The sequence below is a fragment of the Salmo salar genome, chromosome 18, assembly GCF_965601325.2.
Source record: "Salmo salar chromosome 18, fSalSal1, whole genome shotgun sequence".
Classification (NCBI taxonomy): Eukaryota; Metazoa; Chordata; class Actinopteri; order Salmoniformes; family Salmonidae; genus Salmo; species Salmo salar.
In genome coordinates, this window is record NC_138308.1 from 402,222 (window position 1) to 425,141 (window position 22,920).

Sequence of the window (22,920 nt, forward strand, 5' to 3'; positions counted from 1 at the left end):
GAGGAGAGAAGTGTAGTGTTTCAGATGAGGCAGAACCCCCCCCAGAGTGGGACTGGGCCCCTGTCCACACAGGGACTGGTCGCCAGAACCACCGAACCACAAACATTACCCACAAAGCATTTCATTGTGTCTCTCCATCTCCCCGTCTCTCACCCTCTCAACCTCCACCCCCCTCTCCCTCTCCCCGTCCCTCACCCTCCACCCCTCTATCCCTGTCCCATCCCTCACCCTCTGAACCTCCATCCCCTCTCTCACCCCGTCACTCACCCTCCCTCTCCCCCTCCCTGTCCTCCCTGTCCCTCACCCTCTGAACCGCTCTGTGATGTGATGTTAAGCCCTCGTAGCGCTGAGTCAAGGCCCTTCCCCCTAACGACCACGACAACAGGAGGCCCTTCCCCCTAACGACCACGACAACAGGAGGCCCTTCCCCCTAACAACCAACAGGAGGCCCTTCCCCCTAACGACCAACAGGAGGCCCTTCCCCCTAACGACCACGACAACAGGAGGCCCTTCCCCCTAACGACCACGACAACAGGAGGCCCTTCCCCCTAACGACCACGACAACAGGAGGCCCTTCCCCCTAACGACCACGACAACAGGAGGCCCTTCCCCCTAACGACCAACAGGAGGCCCTTCCCCCTAACGACCAACAGGAGGCCCTTCCCCCTAACGACCACGACCACAGGAGGCCCTTCCCCCTAACGACCAACAGGAGGCCCTTCCCCCTATCGACCATGACAACAGGAGGCCCTTCCCCCTAACGACCAACAGGAGGCCCTTCCCCCTAACGACCAACAGGAGGCCCTTCCCCCTAACGACCACGACAACAGGAGGCCCTTCCCCCTAACGACCAACAGGAGGCCCTTCCCCCTAACGACCACGACCAACAGGAGGCCCTTCCCCCTAACGACCATGACAACAGGAGGCCCTTCCCCCTAACGACCACGACAACAGGAGGCCCTTCCCCCTAACGACCAACAGGAGGCCCTTCCCCCTAACGACCAACAGGAGGCCCTTCCCCCTAACGACCAACAGGAGGCCCTTCCCCCTAACGACAACAGGAGGCCCTTCCCCCTAACGACAACAGGAGGCCCTTCCCCCTAACGACCAACAGGAGGCCCTTCCCCCTAACGACAACAGGAGGCCCTTCCCCCTAACGACCACGACAACAGGAGGCCCTTCCCCCTAACGACCACGACAACAGGAGGCCCTTCCCCCTAACGACCAACAGGAGGCCCTTCCCCCTAACGACAACAGGAGGCCCTTCCCCCTAACGACCACGACAACAGGAGGCCCTTCCCCCTAACGACCAACAGGAGGCCCTTCCCCCTAACGACCACAGGAGGCCCTTCCCCCTAACGACCAACAGGAGGCCCTTCCCCCTAACGACCAACAGGAGGCCCTTCCCCCTCGCCAACGGGCCCCCCCTAACGACCAACAGGAGGCCCTTCCCCCTAACGCCACGCAACAGGAGGCCCTTCCCCCTAACGACCACGCCAACAGGAGGCCCTTCCCCCTAACGACCACGCAACAGGAGGCCCTTCCCCCTAACGACCAACAGGAGGCCCTTCCCCCTAACGACCAACAGGAGGCCCTTCCCCCTAACGACCAACAGGAGGCCCTTCCCCCTAACGACCAACAGGAGGCCCTTCCCCCTAACGACCAAGAGGAGGCCCTTCCCCCTAACGACCAACAGGAGGCCCTTCCCCCTAACGACCAACAGGAGGCCCTTCCCCCTAACGACCAACAGGAGGCCCTTCCCCCTAACGACCAACAGGAGGCCCTTCCCCCTAACGACCAACAGGAGGCCCTTCCCCCTAACGACCACGACCAACAGGAGGCCCTTCCCCCTAACGACCAACAGGAGGCCCTTCCCCCTAACGACCACGACCAACAGGAGGCCCTTCCCCCTAACGACCAACAGGAGGCCCTTCCCCCTAACGACCAACAGGAGGCCCTTCCCCCTAACGACCAACATTCTAGAACAGACCCACACTACCTCCTCCCATTGGCTGAAGCAGCTGTCACTCACCTCTGCATCACCTGGTCCAGCAGGAGTGATTGGTTGTCCCTCAACGAGAGGCGTGGCAGATCCAGGAAGTGTATGGCCCCTCCCTCGGTGCCGACACACAGCAGGTCACATGACCTCAACAGCAGCAGAACCGTCACACGGCTCGCACTGGAGACGCCACACACACACAACCCACACAGACACACACCACACACACACAACCCACACACACAACACACACACACAACCCACACACACCACACACACACACACACACACACACACACATTATAACACCCACATTCATGTATGTCTCTGTGTATGTCTGTGTTCCAAGCGTCTCACTGTGTGTGTGTGTGTGTGTGTGGTGTGTGTGGTGTGTTGTGTGGTGTGTGTGTGTCGTGTGGGTTGTGTGTGTGTGGGTTGTGCGTGTGGTGTGTGTGTGTGTAGTGTGTGTGGGTTGTGTGTTAGTGTGGTGTGTGTGTGTTTGGGTTGTGGGTGTGGTAGTGTGTGTGGTGTGTGCGTGTGGTGTGTGTGGTGTGTGTGGTGTGTGTGTGTGTGTGTTTGGGTTGTGCGTGTGGTGTGTGTGTGGTGTGTGCGTGTGGTGTGTGTGGTGTGTGTGGTGTGTGTGTGTGTGTGTGTGTGTACCTGCAGCTCTCCAGTCCAGGTCGTCCCAGGACACTGTAGTTGCGTTTTTCTTCCAGGTAGACCACGCCCTCCCTCTTAGCCCCTCCCCTGTCCCGGGAAGCTCCGCCCAGCTCCCACAGGTGCAGCGTGTTGTCATCAAGCAGCGACAACAGACGGCCCTATCACAGAGCACAACACCGGGATGACATCACAGACCAGGAAGGAGGGACTGAAGGGTGTTAATAAACCAAGCACCTAAACCAGGAACTAATGGGGATCCATAATAAACCCCAGGAAGAGTAGCTGCTGCCTTGGCAGGAACTAATGGGGATCCATAATAAACCCCAGGAAGAGTAGCTGCTGCCTTGGCAGGAACTAATGGGGATCCATAATAAACCCCAGGAAGAGTAGCTGCTGCCTTGGCAGGAACTAATGGGGATCCATAATAAACCCCAGGAAGAGTAGCTGCTGCCTTGGCAGGAACTAACGGGGATCCATAATAAACCCCAGGAAGAGTAGCTGCTGCCTTGGCAGGAACTAATGGGGATCCATAATAAACCCCAGGAAGAGTAGCTGCTGCCTTGGCAGGAACTAATGGGGATCCATAATAAACCCCAGGAAGAGTAGCTGCTGCCTTGGCAGGAACTAATGGGGATCCATAATAAACCCCAGGAAGAGTAGCTGCTGCCTTGGCAGGAACTAATGGGGATCCATAATAAACCCCAGGAAGAGTAGCTGCTGCCTTGGCAACAGGAACTAATGGGGATCCATAATAAACCCCAGGAAGAGTAGCTGCTGCCTTGGCAGGAACTAATGGGGATCCATAATAAACCCCAGGAAGAGTAGCTGCTGCCTTGGCAGGAACTAATGGGGATCCATAATAAACCCCAGGAAGAGTAGCTGCTGCCTTGGCAGGAACTAATGGGGATCCATAATAAACCCCAGGAAGAGTAGCTGCTGCCTTGGCAACAGGAACTAATGGGGATCCATAATAAACCCCAGGAAGAGTAGCTGCTGCCTTGGCAGGAACTAATGGGGATCCATAATAAACCCCAGGAAGAGTAGCTGCTGCCTTGGCAGGAACTAATGGGGATCCATAATAAACCCCAGGAAGAGTAGCTGCTGCCTTGGCAGGAACTAATGGGGATCCATAATAAACCCCAGGAAGAGTAGCTGCTGCCTTGGCAGGAACTAACGGGGATCCATAATAAACCCCAGGAAGAGTAGCTGCTGCCTTGGCAGGAACTAATGGGGATCCATAATAAACCCCAGGAAGAGTAGCTGCTGCCTTGGCAGGAACTAATGGGGATCCATAATAAACCCCAGGAAGAGTAGCTGCTGCCTTGGCAGGAACTAATGGGGATCCATAATAAACCCCAGGAAGAGTAGCTGCTGCCTTGGCAGGAACTAATGGGGATCCATAATAAACCCCAGGAAGAGTAGCTGCTGCCTTGGCAGGAACTAACGGGGATCCATAATAAACCCCAGGAAGAGTAGCTGCTGCCTTGGCAGGAACTAATGGGGATCCATAATAAACCCCAGGAAGAGTAGCTGCTGCCTTGGCAACAGGAACTAATGGGGATCCATAATAAACCCCAGGAAGAGTAGCTGCTGCCTTGGCAGGAACTAATGGGGATCCATAATAAACCCCAGGAAGAGTAGCTGCTGCCTTGGCAGGAACTAATGGGGATCCATAATAAACCCCAGGAAGAGTAGCTGCTGCCTTGGCAGGAACTAACGGGGATCCATAATAAACCCCAGGAAGAGTAGCTGCTGCCTTGGCAGGAACTAACGGGGATCCATAATAAACCCCAGGAAGAGTAGCTGCTGCCTTGGCAGGAACTAATGGGGATCCATAATAAACCCCAGGAAGAGTAGCTGCTGCCTTGGCAGGAACTAACGGGGATCCATAATAAACCCCAGGAAGAGTAGCTGCTGCCTTGGCAACAGGAACTAACGGGGATCCATAATAAACCCCAGGAAGAGTAGCTGCTGCCTTGGACAGGAACTAACGGGGATCCATAATAAACCCCAGGAAGAGTAGCTGCTGCCTTGGCACAGGAACTAATGGGGATCCATAATAAACCCCAGGAAGAGTAGCTGCTGCCTTGGCAACAGGAACTAACGGGGATCCATAATAAACCCCAGGAAGAGTAGCTGCTGCCTTGGCAACAGGAACTAACGGGGATCCATAATAAACCCCAGGAAGAGTAGCTGCTGCCTTGGCAACAGGAACTAATGGGGATCCATAATAAACCCCAGGAAGAGTAGCTGCTGCCTTGGCAACAGGAACTAACGGGGATCCATAATAAACCCCAGGAAGAGTAGCTGCTGCCTTGGCAGGAACTAATGGGGATCCATAATAAACCCCAGGAAGAGTAGCTGCTGCCTTGGCAACAGGAACTAACGGGGATCCATAATAAACCCCAGGAAGAGTAGCTGCTGCCTTGGCAACAGGAACTAACGGGGATCCATAATAAACCCCAGGAAGAGTAGCTGCTGCCTTGGCAACAGGAACTAATGGGGATCCATAATAAACCCCAGGAAGAGTAGCTGCTGCCTTGGCAACAGGAACTAATGGGGATCCATAATAAACCCCAGGAAGAGTAGCTGCTGCCTTGGCAACAGGAACTAACGGGGATCCATAATAAACCCCAGGAAGAGTAGCTGCTGCCTTGGCAACAGGAACTAATGGGGATCCATAATAAACCCCAGGAAGAGTAGCTGCTGCCTTGGCAACAGGAACTAATGGGGATCCATAATAAACCCCAGGAAGAGTAGCTGCTGCCTTGGCAGGAACTAATGGGGATCCATAATAAACCCCAGGAAGAGTAGCTGCTGCCTTGGCAACAGGAACTAAGGGGATCTAGAAATAACAGAACAAAAATGGAACGCTGCCTAAACGGATTATATACCAGTAGCCCCTCCCACCTCGAGGACAAAACATTTTACTGGTCCCCGTCCTGGTTGGGCCCCTCCCACCTCGAGGACAAAACATTTTACTGGCCCCCGTCCTGGTTGGGCCCCTCCCACCTCGAGGACAAAACATTTTACTGGCCCCCGTCCTGGTTGGGCCCCTCCCACCTCGAGGACAAAACATTTTACTGGTCCCCGTCCTGGTTGGGCCCCTCCCACCTCGAGGACAAAACATTTTACTGGCCCCCGTCCTGGTTGGGCCCCTCCCACCTCGAGGACAAAACATTTTACTGGTCCCCGTCCTGGTTGGGCCCCTCCCACCTCGAGGACAAAACATTTTACTGGCCCCCGTCCTGTTTGGGCCCCTCCCACCTCGAGGACAAAACATTTTACTGGTCCCCGTCCTGGTTGGGCCCCTCCCACCTCGAGGACAAAACATTTTACTGGTCCCCGTCCTGGTTGGGCCCCTCCCACCTCGAGGACAAAACATTTTACTGGCCCCCGTCCTGGTTGGGCCCCTCCCACCTCGAGGACAAAACATTTTACTGGTCCCCGTCCTGGTTGGGCCCCTCCCACCTCGAGGACAAAACATTTTACTGGTCCCCGTCCTGGTTGGGCCCCTCCCACCTCGAGGACAAAACATTTTACTGGTCCCCGTCCTGGTTGGGCCCCTCCCACCTCGAGGACAAAACATTTTACTGGCCCCCGTCCTGGTTGGGCCCCTCCCACCTCGAGGACAAAACATTTTACTGGTCCCCGTCCTGGTTGGGCCCCTCCCACCTCGAGGACAAAACATTTTACTGGTCCCCGTCCTGGTTGGGCCCCTCCCACCTCGAGGACAAAACATTTTACTGGTCCCCGTCCTGGAGGCGGAGAGAACGTTTTGTTTCGAAGTAAAATTGATCCGCGGGCCTAGTAAAAATGGTTATCCTACTGGAAGGTTCTCCAACGTCCACAGAGGAACTCGGGGCAGCGTGCCGACCGCTAGAGGCCGATTCCTGACCTAAATACTGGCTGAAATACTGGAGAAAACCCTGATCTCTCAAATGGGAACAAAACTGTCACCAAGGACCTCCCTGTCTTAGCATATCTGTACAGGAAGTGACCTAACAGTCTTACCCGTCCTACAGGAAGTGACCATACAGTCTTAACCGTCTTACAGGAAGTGACCTAACAGTCTTACCCGTCCTTGGAGGAAGTGACCTTACAGTCTTACCCGTCCTTGGAGGAAGTGACCTAACAGTCTTACCCGTCCTTGGAGGAAGTGACCTAACAGTCTTACCCGTCCTTGGAGGAAGTGACCTAACAGTCTTACCCGTCCTACAGGAAGTGACCTAACAGTCTTACCCGTCCTACAGGAAGTGACCTTACAGTCTTACCCGTCCTACAGGAAGTGACCTAACAGTCTTACCCGTCCTTGGAGGAAGTGACCTAACAGTCTTACCCGTCCTTGGAGGAAGTGACCTAACAGTCTTACCTGTCCTTGGAGGAAGTGACCTAACAGTCTTACCTGTCCTTGGAGGAAGTGACCTAACAGTCTTACCCGTCCTTGGAGGTAGTGACCTAACAGTCTTACCTGTCCTTGGAGGAAGTGACCTAACAGTCTTACCCGTCCTACAGGAAGTGACCTAACAGTCTTACCTGTCCTTGGAGGAAGTGCATCTGCGAAACGGCTGCAGTGTCTCTGTGTAGTCCTGTAAACTCCACCCCTGGAGATCCATATCTAACACAGCGTAGTCAAGGAATACAGCACACATCTATATATACACACAGCGTGGTCAAGGAATACAGCACACAGCTATATATACACACAGCATAGTCAAGGAATACAGCACACAGCTATATATACACACAGCCCGCTCCCGCAGTCAAGGAATACAGCACACAGCTATATATACACACAGCATAGTCAAGGAATACAGCACACAGCTATATATACACACAGCTATATATACACACAGCACACAGCTATATATACACACACAGCGTGGTCAAGGAATACAGCACACAGCTATATATACACACAGCACACAGCTATATATACACACAGCATAGTCAAGGAATACAGCACACAGCTATATATACACACAGCTATATATACACACAGCACACAGCTATATATACACACAGCGTAGTCAAGGAATACAGCACACAGCTATATATACACACAGCACACAGCTATATATACACACAGCATAGTCAAGGAATACAGCACACAGCTATATATACACACAGCGTAGTCAAGGAATACAGCACACAGCTATATATACACACACAGCATAGTCAAGGAATACAGCACACAGCTATATATACACACAGCACACAGCTATATACACACACAGCGTAGTCAAGGAATACAGCACACAGCTATATATACACACACAGCATAGTCAAGGAATACAGCACACAGCTATATATACACACAGCGTAGTCAAGGAATACAGCACACAGCGTAGTCAAGGAATACAGCACACAGCTATATATACACACAGCACACAGCTATATATACACACAGCGTTGTCAAGGAATACAGCACACAGCTATATATACACACAGCATAGTCAAGGAATACAGCACACAGCTATATATACACACACCGTAGTCAAGGAATACAGCACACAGCTATATATACACACAGCATAGTCAAGGAATACAGCACACAGCTATATATACACACAGCATAGTCAAGGAATACAGCACACAGCTATATATACACACAGCATAGTCAAGGAATACAGCACACAGCTATATATACACACAGCATAGTCAAGGAATACAGCACACAGCTATATATACACACAGCGTAGTCAAGGAATACAGCACACAGCTATATATACACACAGCATAGTCAAGGAATACAGCACACAGCTATATATACACACAGCACACAGCTATATATACACACAGCTATATATACACACAGCACACAGCTATATATACACACAGCACACAGCTATATATACACACAGCGTGGTCAAGGAATACAGCACACAGCTATATATACACACAGCTATATATACACACAGCTATATATACACACAGCACACAGCTATATATACACACACAGCGTGGTCAAGGAATACAGCACACAGCTATATACACAAACAGCACACAGCTATATATACACACAGCTATATATACACACAGCACACAGCTATATATACACACAGCGTGGTCAAGGAATACAGCACACAGCTATATATACACACAGCATAGTCAAGGAATACAGCACACAGCTATATATACACACAGCACACAGCTATATATACACACAGCTATATATACACACAGCGTAGTCAAGGAATACAGCACACAGCTATATATACACACAGCATAGTCAAGGAATACAGCACACAGCTATATATACACACAGCACACAGCTATATATACACACAGCATAGTCAAGGAATACAGCACACAGCTATATATACACACAGCGTAGTCAAGGAATACAGCACACAGCTATATATACACACAGCACACAGCTATATATACACACAGCATAGTCAAGGAATACAGCACACAGCTATATATACACACACAGCGTAGTCAAGGAATACAGCACACAGCTATATATACACACACAGCGTAGTCAAGGAATACAGCACACAGCTATATATACACACAGCTATATATACACACAGCACACAGCTATATATACACACAGCACACAGCTATATATACACACAGCATAGTCAAGGAATACAGCACACAGCTATATATACACACAGCACACAGCTATATATACACACAGCGTGGTCAAGGAATACAGCACACAGCTATATATACACACAGCGTAGTCAAGGAATACAGCACACAGCTATATATACACACAGCTATATATACACACAGCACACAGCTATATATACACACAGCGTAGTCAAGGAATACAGCACACAGCTATATATACACACAGCACACAGCTATATATACACACAGCATAGTCAAGGAATACAGCACACAGCTATATATACACACAGCGTAGTCAAGGAATACAGCACACAGCTATATATACACACACAGCATAGTCAAGGAATACAGCACACAGCTATATATTCACACAGCATAGTCAAGGAATACAGCACAGAGCTATATATACACACAGCATAGTCAAGGAATACAGCACAGAGCTATATATACACACAGCATAGTCAAGGAATACAGCACACAGCTATATATACACACAGCGTAGTCAAGGAATACAGCACACAGCTATATATACACACAGCACACAGCTATATATACACACAGCGTAGTCAAGGAATACAGCACACAGCTATATATACACACAGCGTGGTCAAGGAATACAGCACACAGCTATATATACACACAGCATAGTCAAGGAATACAGCACACAGCTATATATACACACAGCATAGTCAAGGAATACAGCACACAGCTATATATACACACAGCATAGTCAGGGAATACAGCACACAGCGTAGTCAAGGAATACAGCACACAGCTATATATACACACAGCATAGTCAAGGAATACAGCACAGAGCTATATATACACACAGCGTAGTCAAGGAATACAGCACACAGCTATATATACACACAGCACACAGCTTTATATACACACAGCGTAGTCAAGGAATACAGCACACAGCTATATATACACACACAGCACACAGCTATATATACACACAGCATAGATCTATATATACCAGATCTACCTGTTGGATTAACTACTATTCACCACCACCACCACCACCACCACCACCACCACGTCTATATACCAGATCTATACAAACATAAAAGTTGTACATCCTCATTGTGTTTGTGCCTACAGTGTAGTTACCCATAATTACTGAAACTCTCTCTCTGACAGACAGGGAGCGGGTCTGTGTGTTCGTCCAGTGAGGCGTAAGGTGAAGTGTTAGCGAGGATAAAGAGATTTCACGGTCTGAATCACTGTCCTCAACTCTCACACTATAACACACAGCTAGATACAGCATAACTATAACCACACAGCTAGATACAGCATAACACACAGCTAGATACAGCATAACTATAACCACACAGCTAGATACAGCATAACTATAACCACACAGCTAGATACAGCATAACACACAGCTAGATACAGCATAACTATAACCACACAGCTAGATACAGCATAACTATAACCACACAGCTAGATACAGCATAACTATAACCACACAGCTAGATACAGCATAACTATAACCACACAGCTAGATACAGCATAACACACAGCTAGATACAGCATAACTATAAACACACAGCTAGATACAGCATAACTATAACCACACAGCAAGAGAAAGCATAACTATAACCACACAGCTAGATACAGCATAACTATAACACACAGCTAGATACAGCATAACTATAACCACACAGCTAGATACAGCATAACACACAGCTAGATACAGCATAACACACAGCTAGATACAGCATAACTATAACACACAGCTAGATACAGCATAACACACAGCATAACTATAACCACACAGCTAGATACAGCTTAACACACAGCTAGATACAGCATAACTATAACCACACAGCTAGATACAGCATAACCACACAGCTAGATACAGCATAACTATAACCACACAGCTAGATACAGCATAACACACAGCTAGATACAGCATAACTATAAACACACAGCTAGATACAGCATAACTATAACCACACAGCTAGATACAGCATAACACACAGCTAGATACAGCATCACTATAACACACAGCTAGATACAGCATAACTATAACCACACAGCTAGATACAGCATAACACACAGCTAGATACAGCATAACACACAGCTAGATACAGCATAACTATAACACACAGCTAGATACAGCATAACTATAACACACAGCTAGATACAGCATAACTATAACACACAGCTAGATACAGCATAACACACAGCTAGATACAGCATAACTATAACCACACAGCTAGATACAGCATAACTATAACACACAGCTAGATAAGCATAACACACAGCTAGATACAGCATAACTATAACCACACAGCTAGATACAGCATAACACACAGCTAGATACAGCATCACTATAACACACAGCTAGATACAGCATAACACACAGCTAGATACAGCATAACTATAACCACACAGCTAGATACAGCATAACTATAAACACACAGCTAGATACAGCATAACTATAACACACAGCTAGATACAGCATAACACACAGCTAGATACAGCATAACTATAACCACACAGCTAGATACAGCATAACTATAACACACAGCTAGATACAGCATAACTATAACATACAGCTAGATACAGCATAACACACAGCTAGATACAGCATAACACACAGCTAGATACAGCATAACACACAGCTAGATACAGCATAACTATAACCACACAGCTAGATACAGCATAACTATAACCACACAGCTAGATACAGCATAACTATAACCACACAGCTAGATACAGCATAACACACAGCTAGATACAGCATAACTATAACACACAGCTAGATACAGCATAACTATAACACACAGCTAGATACAGCATAACTATAACACACAGCTAGATACAGCATAACACACAGCTAGATACAGCATAACACACAGCTAGATACAGCATAACTATAACACACAGCTAGATACAGCATAACACACAGCTAGATACAGCATAACTATAACCACACAGCTAGATACAGCATAACTATAACACACAGCTAGATACAGCATAACTATAACACACAGCTAGATACAGCATAACTATAACACACAGCTAGATACAGCATAACACACAGCTAGATACAGCATAACTATAACCACACAGCTAGATACAGCATAACTATAACACACAGCTAGATAGCCCCAGCTGATCAGCATCTATAACCACACAGCTAGATACAGCATAACTATAACACACAGCTAGATACAGCATAACTATAACACACAGCTAGATACAGCATAATTATAACACACAGCTAGATACAGCATAACACACAGCTAGATACAGCATAACCACACAGCTAGATACAGCATAACTATAACACACAGCTAGATACAGCATAACTATAACACACAGCTAGATACAGCATAACACACAGCTAGATACAGCATCCACAGCTGATCGCACACCACACAGCTAGATACAGCATAACTATAACCACACAGCTAGATACAGCATAGACTATAACCACACAGCTAGATACAGCATAACACACAGCTAGATACAGCATACACACAGCTAGATACAGCATAACACACAGCTAGATACAGCATCCACAGCTGATACAGCACACACAGCTAGATACAGCATAACTTATAACACACAGCTAGATACAGCATAACACACAGCTAGATACAGCATAACTATAAACACACAGCTAGATACAGCATAACTATAACCACACAGCTAGATAGCATGCAGCACTAACCACACAGCTAGATACAGCATCCACAGCTGATACAGCCACACAGCTAGATACAGCATAACTATAACCACACAGCTAGATACAGCATAACTATAACACACAGCTAGATACAGCATAATCTATAACACACAGCTAGATACAGCATAACCACACAGCTAGATACAGCATAACCACACAGCTAGATACAGCATAACTATAACACACAGCTAGCCATCACAGCTAGATACAGCATAACCACACAGCTAGATACAGCATAACCACACAGCTAGATACAGCATAACTATAACCACACAGCTAGATACAGCATAACTATAACCACACAGCTAGATACAGCATAACACACAGCTAGATACAGCATAACTATCACACGCTAGATACAGCATAACTATAACACACAGCTAGATACAGCATAACTATAACACACAGCTAGATACAGCATAACTATAACACACAGCTAGATACAGCATAACACACAGCTAGATACAGCATAACCACACAGCTAGATACAGCATAACTATAACACACAGCTAGATACAGCATAACTATAACCACACAGCTAGATACAGCATAACACACAGCTAGATACAGCATAACTATAACCACACAGCTAGATACAGCATAACACACAGCTAGATACAGCATAACTATAAACACACAGCTAGATACAGCATAACTATAACCACACAGCTAGATACAGCATAACTATAACCACACAGCTAGATACAGCATAACACACAGCTAGATACAGCATAACTATAACCACACAGCTAGATACAGCATAACACACAGCTAGATACAGCCATAACACACAGCTAGATACAGCATAACTATACCACACAGCTAGATACAGCCATAACACACAGCTAGATACAGCATAACTATAACCACACAGCTAGATACAGCATAACTATACCACACAGCTAGATACAGCATAACTATAACACACAGCTAGATACAGCATAACTATAAACACACAGCTAGATACAGCATAACTATAACACACAGCTAGATACAGCATAACTATAACCACACAGCTAGATACAGCATAACTATAACCACACAGCTAGATACAGCATAACACACAGCTAGATACAGCATAACTATAACACACAGCTAGATACAGCATAACTATAACCACACAGCTAGATACAGCATACACTATAACCACACAGCTAGATACAGCATAACACACAGCTAGATACAGCATAACTATAACACACAGCTAGATACAGCATAACTATAACACACAGCTAGATACAGCATAACTATAACACACAGCTAGATACAGCATAACACACAGCTAGATACAGCATAACTATAACACACAGCTAGATACAGCATAACACACAGCTAGATACAGCATAACACACAGCTAGATACAGCATAACACACAGCTAGATACAGCATAACTATAACCACACAGCGAAATACAGCATAACTATAAACACACAGCTAGATACAGCATAACACACAGCTAGATACAGCATAACACACAGCTAGATACAGCATAACTATAACCACACAGCTAGATACAGCATAACTATAACACACAGCTAGATACAGCATAACTATAACCACACAGCTAGATACAGCATAACTATAAACACACAGCTAGATACAGCATAACTATAACCACACAGCTAGATACAGCATAACACACAGCTAGATACAGCATAACTATAACCACACAGCTAGATACAGCATAACACACAGCTAGATACAGCATAACTATAACCACACAGCTAGATACAGCATAACACACAGCTAGATACAGCATAACTATAACCACACAGCGAAATACAGCATAACTATAAACACACAGCTAGATACAGCATAACTACCCACCTCACCCAACGTGGTACGGATCTGCTATTTTATAGACCTTGTAACTGGAATCTCCATCAGAAGCTAGCTAGCTAATTAGCTACTAGCTATTTAGTCATTGTTAGCCACTGCTAGCAGTCTTTACCTTTAGCTCAGACACCAGCCGTTTTAACCCGGATAGCCCGGATAATACCTGCCAGTCGACACAGAGCGATATCAGACCTGAGCATATCGGACTGCTTTTTATTCCTTCTTCTCCACTACATCCCCGGATTCCTGCCGCAAGCTCTGGACCATTACACCGGATCATCGCAGCTAGCTAGCTGCTACCGAGCGGCTATCGTGGCTAACAGCCTTAGTCCAGAAGCAAGCACCAGTTAGCCTCGAGCTAGGCCCATTCCCCCGGCTAGCGAAAACGAAGTACACCAACTTACAATGCCTCTCTTGCCAATTTGGCCTGGACCCCTTTGTCGACACGGAGCCCCGCCGATCCATCACGACTGGTCTGCTGACGTATTCGGGCCGATGTGCTCTCAACCAACCTCTGCGTCGTTGATATCGGGTGAGGACCCAGCTACCAGCCCCGGCCCGCTAACTCTCTGAGCGCCGTGTCTCCCGCTCGCCTAGCGTAGTGACATGCTTCGTCCATCGCTGTTTATTGGACCCTATGATCACTCGGCTACACAGCTGATTCCTACTGGACTGTTCACTAACGCGGTTCTTCATTCAGCCTCGAACTCAGGCCCTGTTGTGTAGCTAACCTGACCCCTCTCTGCCCCGTTCATCGCTATTTACCTGTTGTTGTTGTTGTCTAAGTTGTTGACACGCTGTTGTCTTAGCCCTCCCAATCAACACCTGTGATTGGGTCCGCAGTAGGCCTTGTATACTGTTGTTTAGGGTAGCTGTCATTGTTTTGTTTTACTGCGGAGCCCCTAGTCCCGCTCTACATGCCTCGGTTAGCTTTCCTAAAGATTGGAAAGCTGCCGCGGTCATCCCCCTCTTCAAAAGGGGGAGACACTCTAGACCCAAACTGTTACAGACCTATATCTATCCTACCCTGCCTTTCTAAAGTCTTCGAAAGCCAAGTGAGCAAACAGATCACCGACCATTTCGAATCCCACCGTACCTTCTCCGCTATGCAATCTGGTTTCAGAGCTGGTCATGGGTGCACCTCAGCCACGCTCAAGGTCCTAAACGATATCGTAACCGCCATCGATAAGAAACAATACTGTGCAGCCGTATTCATCGACCTGGACAAGGCTTTCGACTCTGTCAATCACCACATCCTCATCAGCAGACTCAATAGCCTTGGTTTCTCTAATGACTGCCTCGCCTGGTTCACCAACTACTTCTCTGATAGAGTTCAGTGTGTCAAAATCGGAGGGCCTGTTGTCCGGACCTCTGGCAGTCTCTATGGGGGTGCCACAGGGTTCAATTCTCGGGCCGACTCTTTTCTCTGTATATATCAATGATGTCGCTCTTGCTGCTGGTGATTCTCTGATCCACCTCTACGCAGACGACACCATTCTGTATACCTCTGGCCCTTCTTTGGACACTGTGTTAACAACCCTCTAGACGAGCTTCAATGCCATACAACTCTCCTTCCGTGGCCTCCAACTGCTCTTAAACGCTAGTTAAACTAAATGCATGCTCTTCAACCGATCGCTGCCTGCACCTGCCCGCCCGTCCAGCATCACTACTCTGGACGGCTCCGACTTAGAATATGTGGACAACTACAAATACCTAGGTGTCTGGTTAGACTGTAAACTCTCCTTCCAGACTCACATTAAGCATCTCCAATCCAAAGTAAAATCTAGAATTGGCTTCCTATTTCGCAACAAAGCATCCTTCACTCGTGCTGCCAAACATACCCTCGTAAAACTGACCATCCTACCGATCCTCGACTTCGGTGATGTCATATACAAAATAGCCTCCAATACCCTACTCAATAAATTGGATGCAGTCTATCACAGTGCCATCCGTTTTGTCACCAAAGCCCCATATACCACCCACCACTGTGACCTGTACGCTCTCGTTGGCTGGCCCTCGCTTCATACTCGTCGCCAAACCCACTGGCTCCAGGTCATCTATAATCCTTTGCTAGGTAAAGCCACGCCTTGTCTCAGCTCACTGGTCACAATAGCAGCACCCACTTGTAGCACGCGCTCCAGCAGGTATATCTCACTGGTCATCCCCAAAGCCAACTCCTCCTTTGGCCGCCTCTCCTTCCAGTTCTCTGCTGCCAATGACTGGAACGAACTACAAAAATCTCTGAAGCTGGAGACTCATATCTCCCTCCCTCACTAACTTTAAACATCAGCTATCTGAGAAGCTAACCGATCGCTGCAGCTGTACATAGCCCATCTGTAAACAGCCCAAACAACTACCTCATCCCCATACTGTATTTATTTATTTAGCTCCTTTGCATTTAGTATCTCTACTTGCACATTCATCTTCTGCACATCTACCATTCCAGTGTTTAATTGCTATATTGTAATTACTTCGCCACCATGGCCTATTTATTGCCTTAACTCCCTAATCCTACCTCATTTGCACTCACTGTATATAGACTTTTTCTACTGTATTATTGACTGTATGTTTGTTTTACTCCATGTGTAACTCTGTGTTGTTGTATGTTGTCGAACTGCTTTGCTTTATCTTGGCCAGGTCGCAGTTGTAAATGAGAACTTGTTCTCAACTAGCCTAACCTGGTTAAATAAAGGACTTGTTCTCAACTAGCCTACCTGGTTAAATAAAGGACTTGTTCTCAACTAGCCCACCTGGTTAAATAAAGGACTTGTTCTCAACTAGCCTACCTGGTTAAATAAAGGACTTGTTCTCAACTAGCCTAACCTGGTTAAATAAAGGACTTGTTCTCACTGGCCTACCTGGTTAAATAAAGGACTTGTTCTCAACTAGCCTACCTGGTTAAATAAAGGACTTGTTCTCAACTAGCCTACCTGGTTAAATAAAGGACTTGTTCTCAACTAGCCTAACCTGGTTAAATAAAGGACTTGTTCTCAACTAGCCTACCTGGTTAAATAAAGGACTTGTTCTCAACTGGCCTACCTGGTTAAATAAAGGACTTGTTCTCAACTGGCCTACCTGGTTAAATAAAGGACTTGTTCTCAACTAGCCTACCTGGTTAAATAAAGGACTTGTTCTCAACTAGCCTACCTGGTTAAATAAAGGACTTGTTCTCAACTAGCAGAAAACCAGCTCAGATACAGTACTACACATGACAGCTATCTACAGCTGACCACCATCACACATCAGACTGACAGAGACAGACGGGTCGTGGTGACCTCACACCATCACAGACCAATAAGGTGTTGATGTGATGATGGGGGGAGAACAGAGAGGACCATGGGAATTAAAACACAGTCAGTCATCTCTCTCTCACACACACACAGATCTGTCAACCCACCCAGCCTCTAGTCCGTCTCAGCCAGGCCAAGCAGCCCCTCTCTGGGGCACCAGAACCAGCCAACCCACCCAGCCTCTAGTCCGTCTCAGCCAGGCCAAGCAGCCCCTCTCTGGGGCACCAGAACCAGCCAACCCACCCAGCCTCTAGTCCGTCTCAGCCAGGCCAAGCAGCCCCTCTCTGGGGCACCAGAACCAGCCAACCCACCCAGCCTCTAGTCCATCTCAGCCAGGCCAAGCAGCCCCTCTCTGAAGCACCAGAACCAGCCAACCCACCCAGCCTCTAGTCCATCTCAGCCAGGCCAAGCAGCCCCTCTCTGAAGCACCAGAACCAGCCAACCCACCCAGCCTCTAGTCCGTCTCAGCCAGGCCAAGCAGCCCTCTCTGGAGCACCAACCCACACACCTCTCAACAGAGCCTGCAACAAAAGCCTACTGAGCTCAGAGCAACAGGATGGGTGTGTGAAGGAGGAAAGAAGCGGGATTTAAACTTTGAGTCTATAAAGAAACTGGCTGAAGGAGAGCAGAGAGAGAGAGGTGGAGAGAGAGAGAGACAGAGAGAGAGAGAGAGAGAGAGAGAGAGAGAGAAGAGAGAGAGAGAGAGAGAGAGAGAGAGAGAGAGAGAGAGAGAGAGAGAGAGAGAGAGAGAGAGAGACAGAGCAGACAGAGAGAGAGACGAGAGAGACAGAGGGGGCGAGAGCAGAGAGAGAGGAGGGGAGCGAGAGAGAGAATGAACAAGTGATGGAGGGAGGTGGAGAGGGAGTGAGGGAGAGGCTGATTTAAAGCTCCTCTTTGAGTCCACGATGCCCCATTAGAATACTAATGAGAGAAGAGAGAGAACGAGAGAGCGAGACAGAGGGAGAGAGAGAGACAGAGGGAGGAGTATTAGAGGATGAAAGGGGGTCTCTGTCTCTACAGCTGGTTTCATCAGACACACAGAGAGAACTCCACAACACAACGTTCTAAAAGAGAACACAGAACACATCCTAGCACTCCAAAAGAGAACACAGAACACATCCTAGCACTCCAAAAGAGAACACAGAACACATCCTAGCACTCTAAAAGAGAACACAGAACACATCCTAGCACTCCGAAAGAGAACACAGAACACATCCTAGCACTCTAAAAGAGAACACAGAACACATCCTAGCACTCTAAAAGAGAAAAAGTTCTCGCACAGAACCCAGACCTACAGAACAGGAAGACAGATGGTAGATAAGAGTATGGGGACGCAGCACCAGGAGGAATCTGGATTACCCAGGAGGAATCTGGATTACCCAGGAGGAATCTGGATTACCCAGGAGGAATCTGGGTTACCCAGGAGGAATCTGGGTTACCCAGGAGGAATCTGGATTACCCAGGAGGAATCTGGATTAGAGTATGGGGACGCAGCACCAGGAGGAATCTGGATTACCCAGGAGGAATCTGGATTACCCAGGAGGAATCTGGTTAAGAGTATGGGGACGCAGCACCAGGAGGAATCTGGATTACCCAGGAGGAATCTGGATTAGAGTATGGGGACGCAGCCCCCAGGAGGAATCTGGATTACCCAGGAGGAATCTGGGTTAGAGTATGGGGACGCAGCCCCCAGGAGGAATCTGGATTACCCAGGAGGAATCTGGGTTAGAGTATGGGGACGCAGCCCCCAGGAGGAATCTGGGTTACCCAGGAGGAATCTGGATTACCCAGGAGGAATCTGGATTACCCAGGAGGAATCTGGGTTAGAGTATGGGGACGCAGCCCCCAGGAGGATTCTGGATTACCCAGGAGGAATCTGGATTACCCAGGAGGAATCTGGGTTAGAGTATGGGGACGCAGCCCCCAGGAGGAATCTGGGTTAGAGTATGGGGACACAGCCCCCAGGAGGATTCTGGATTACCCAGGAGGAATCTGGATTACCCAGGAGGAATCTGGATTACCCAGGAGGAATCTGGGTTAGAGTATGGGGACGCAGCCCCCAGGAGGATTCTGGATTACCCAGGAGGAATCTGGATTACCCAGGAGGAATCTGGATTACCCAGGAGGAATCTGGGTTAGAGTATGGGGACGCAGCCCCAGGAGGATTCTGGATTACCCAGGAGGAATCTGGATTAGAGTATGGGGACGCAGCCCCCAGGGGGAATCTGGGTTAGAGTATGGGGACGCAGCCCCAGGAGGAATCTGGATTAGAGTATGGGGACACAGCCCCCAGGAGGATTCTGGATTACCCAGGAGGAATCAGGAGGAATCTGGATTACCCAGGAGGAATCTGGATTAGAGTATGGGGACGCAGCCCCAGGACAAGGTCCACTAGAGGAGATGAAAGACCTGCCATCCGTAGAGTAAATATTTGCCTGATGTCAGAGTATTGATAACAAAAAGAAGGACGTAGTAGCTCTATGCAGCCCAGTCCCTGGTTCTAACAGAGAGATCCTGGTCCAGCCCAGTCCTGGTTCTAACAGAGAGATCCTGGTCCAGCCCAGTCCTGGTTCTAACAGAGAGATCCTGGTCCAGCCCAGTCCTGGTTCTAACAGAGAGATCCTGGTCCAGCCCAGTCCTGGTTCTAACAGAGAGATCCTGGTCCAGCCCAGTCCTGGTTCTAACAGAGAGATCCTGGTCCAGCCCAGTCCTGGTTCTAACAGAGAGATCCTGGTCCAGCCCAGTCCTGGTTCTAACAGAGAGATCCTGGTCCAGCCCAGTGCTGGTTCTAACAGAGAGATCCTGGTCCAGCCCAGTCCTGGTTCTAACAGAGAGATCCTGGTCCAGCCCAGTCCTGGTTCTAACAGCGAGATCCTGGTCCAGCCCAGTCCTGGTTCTAACAGAGAGATCCTGGTCCAGCCCAGTCCTGGCTGCTACTGTAGTGGAGAGGGGACTTTCCCATCCCGCTACTACCTCACTCAGCCCTAATCCCATTTCCACTACTACCTCACTCAGCCCTAATCCCATTCCACTACTACCTCACTCAGCCCTAATCCCATTTCCACTACTACCTCACTCAGCCCTAATCCCATTTCCACTACTACCTCACTCAGCCCTAATCCCATTCCACTACTACCTCACTCAGCCCTAATCCCATTCCGCTACTACCTCACTCAGCCCTAATCCCATTTCCACTACTACCTCACTCAGCCCTAATCCCATTCCGCTACTACCTCACTCAGCCCTAATCCCATTCCACTACTACCTTACTCAGCCCTAATCCCATTTCCACTACTACCTCACTCAGCCCTAATCCCATTCCGCTACTACCTCACTCAGCCCTAATCCCATTCCGCTACTACTTTACTCAGCCCTAATCCCATTCCTGCTACTTACTCAGCCCTAATCCCATCCCGCTACTACCTCACTCAGCCCTAATCCCATTTCCACTACTACCTTACTCAGCCCTAATCCCATTTCGCTACTACCTTACTCAGCCCTAATCCCATTCCGCTACTACCTTACTCAGCCCTAATCCCATTGCGCTACTACCTTACTCAGCCCTAATCCCATTTCCACAACTACCTTACTCAACCCTAATCCCATTTCGCTACTACCTTACTCAGCCCTAATCCCATTCCGCTACTACCTTACTCAGCCCTAATCCCATTCCGCTACTACCTTACTCAACCCTAATCCCATTTCATTTGCGTCTATACGACTCCCCGTTCGGCGCCTATACGACTCCCCGTTCTATACGACTCCCCGTTCTATACGACTCCCCGTTCGGCGTCTATACGACTCCCCGTTCTATACGACTCCCCGTTCGGCGCCTATACGACTCCCCGTTCGGCGCCTATACGACTCCCCGTTCTATACGACTCCCCGTTCTATACGACTCCCCGTTCGGCGCCTATACGACTCCCCGTTCGGCGCCTATACGACTCCCCGTTCGGCGCCTATACGACTCCCCGTTCTATACGACTCCCCGTTCTATACGACTCCCCGTTCTATACGACTCCCCGTTCGGCGCCTATACGACTCCCCGTTCTATACGACTCCCCGTTCGGCGCCTATACGACTCCCCGTTCGGCGCCTATACGACTCCCCGTTCGGCGCCTATACGACTCCCCGTTCGGCGCCTATACGACTCCCCGTTCGGCGCCTATACGACTCCCCGTTCGGCGCCTATACGACTCCCCGTTCGGCGTCTATACGACTCCCCGTTCGGCGCCTATACGACTCCCCGTTCGGCGCCTATACGACTCAGCGTCTATACGACTCCCCGTTCGGCTCCCTCCCCCCCCTCTCCCTCTCCTCTCCTCCCTCCCCCTCCCTCCCTCCCTCTCCCTCCCTCTCTCCCTCCCTCCCTCCCCCTCCCTCTCCTCCCTCCCTCCCCCTCTCCTCCCTCCCTCTCCCTCCTCTCCTCCCTCCCTCCCTCTCCTCTCCTCCCTCCCTCCCCCTCCTCTCCTCCCTCCCTCCCTCTCCCTCCTCTCCTTCCCTCTCCTCCCTCCCTCCCTCTCTCTCTCTCCTCCCTCTCCCCTCGCTCCCCTCCCTCCCTCTCTCCTCTCTCTCCTCCCTCCCTCTCTCTCTCCTCCCTCTCCCCTCCCTCCCTCCCTCCCCCTCTCCTCCCTCCCCTCTCCTCCCTCCCTCTCTCCTCCCTCCCCTTCTCCTCCCTCCCTCTCTCCTCCCTCCCCTCTCTCAGAGCTGTGCCTGGTACTACCAACCAGTCTATCACAGCAAGCTGACACTGAAAGACATGATTCACACACACTAGAGAGGCAGACTGACTGTAACTACAGAGATCTACAGCTGGATGAATGAAACGTGATGCCATGAGAACACCA

The 22,920-nt window shown here is 48.8% G+C and overlaps 1 protein-coding gene across 1 annotated transcript in view; it reads right to left on the reverse strand.

Annotated features, from left to right (window-relative positions):
* Nucleotides 1–22,920, reverse strand: part of llgl1 (LLGL scribble cell polarity complex component 1) — an 81,452-nt gene that overhangs the window by 53,626 nt on the left and 4,906 nt on the right. Inside the window, exons 3-5 of the mRNA XM_082965448.1 lie at nucleotides 7,196–7,277; nucleotides 2,660–2,817; nucleotides 2,033–2,179 (exon numbers count right to left, since the gene is read on the reverse strand). Coding sequence (XP_082821574.1) covers nucleotides 2,033–2,179; nucleotides 2,660–2,817; nucleotides 7,196–7,277 — 387 coding nt within the window. The remainder of the gene's footprint in view (nucleotides 1–2,032; nucleotides 2,180–2,659; nucleotides 2,818–7,195; nucleotides 7,278–22,920) is intronic.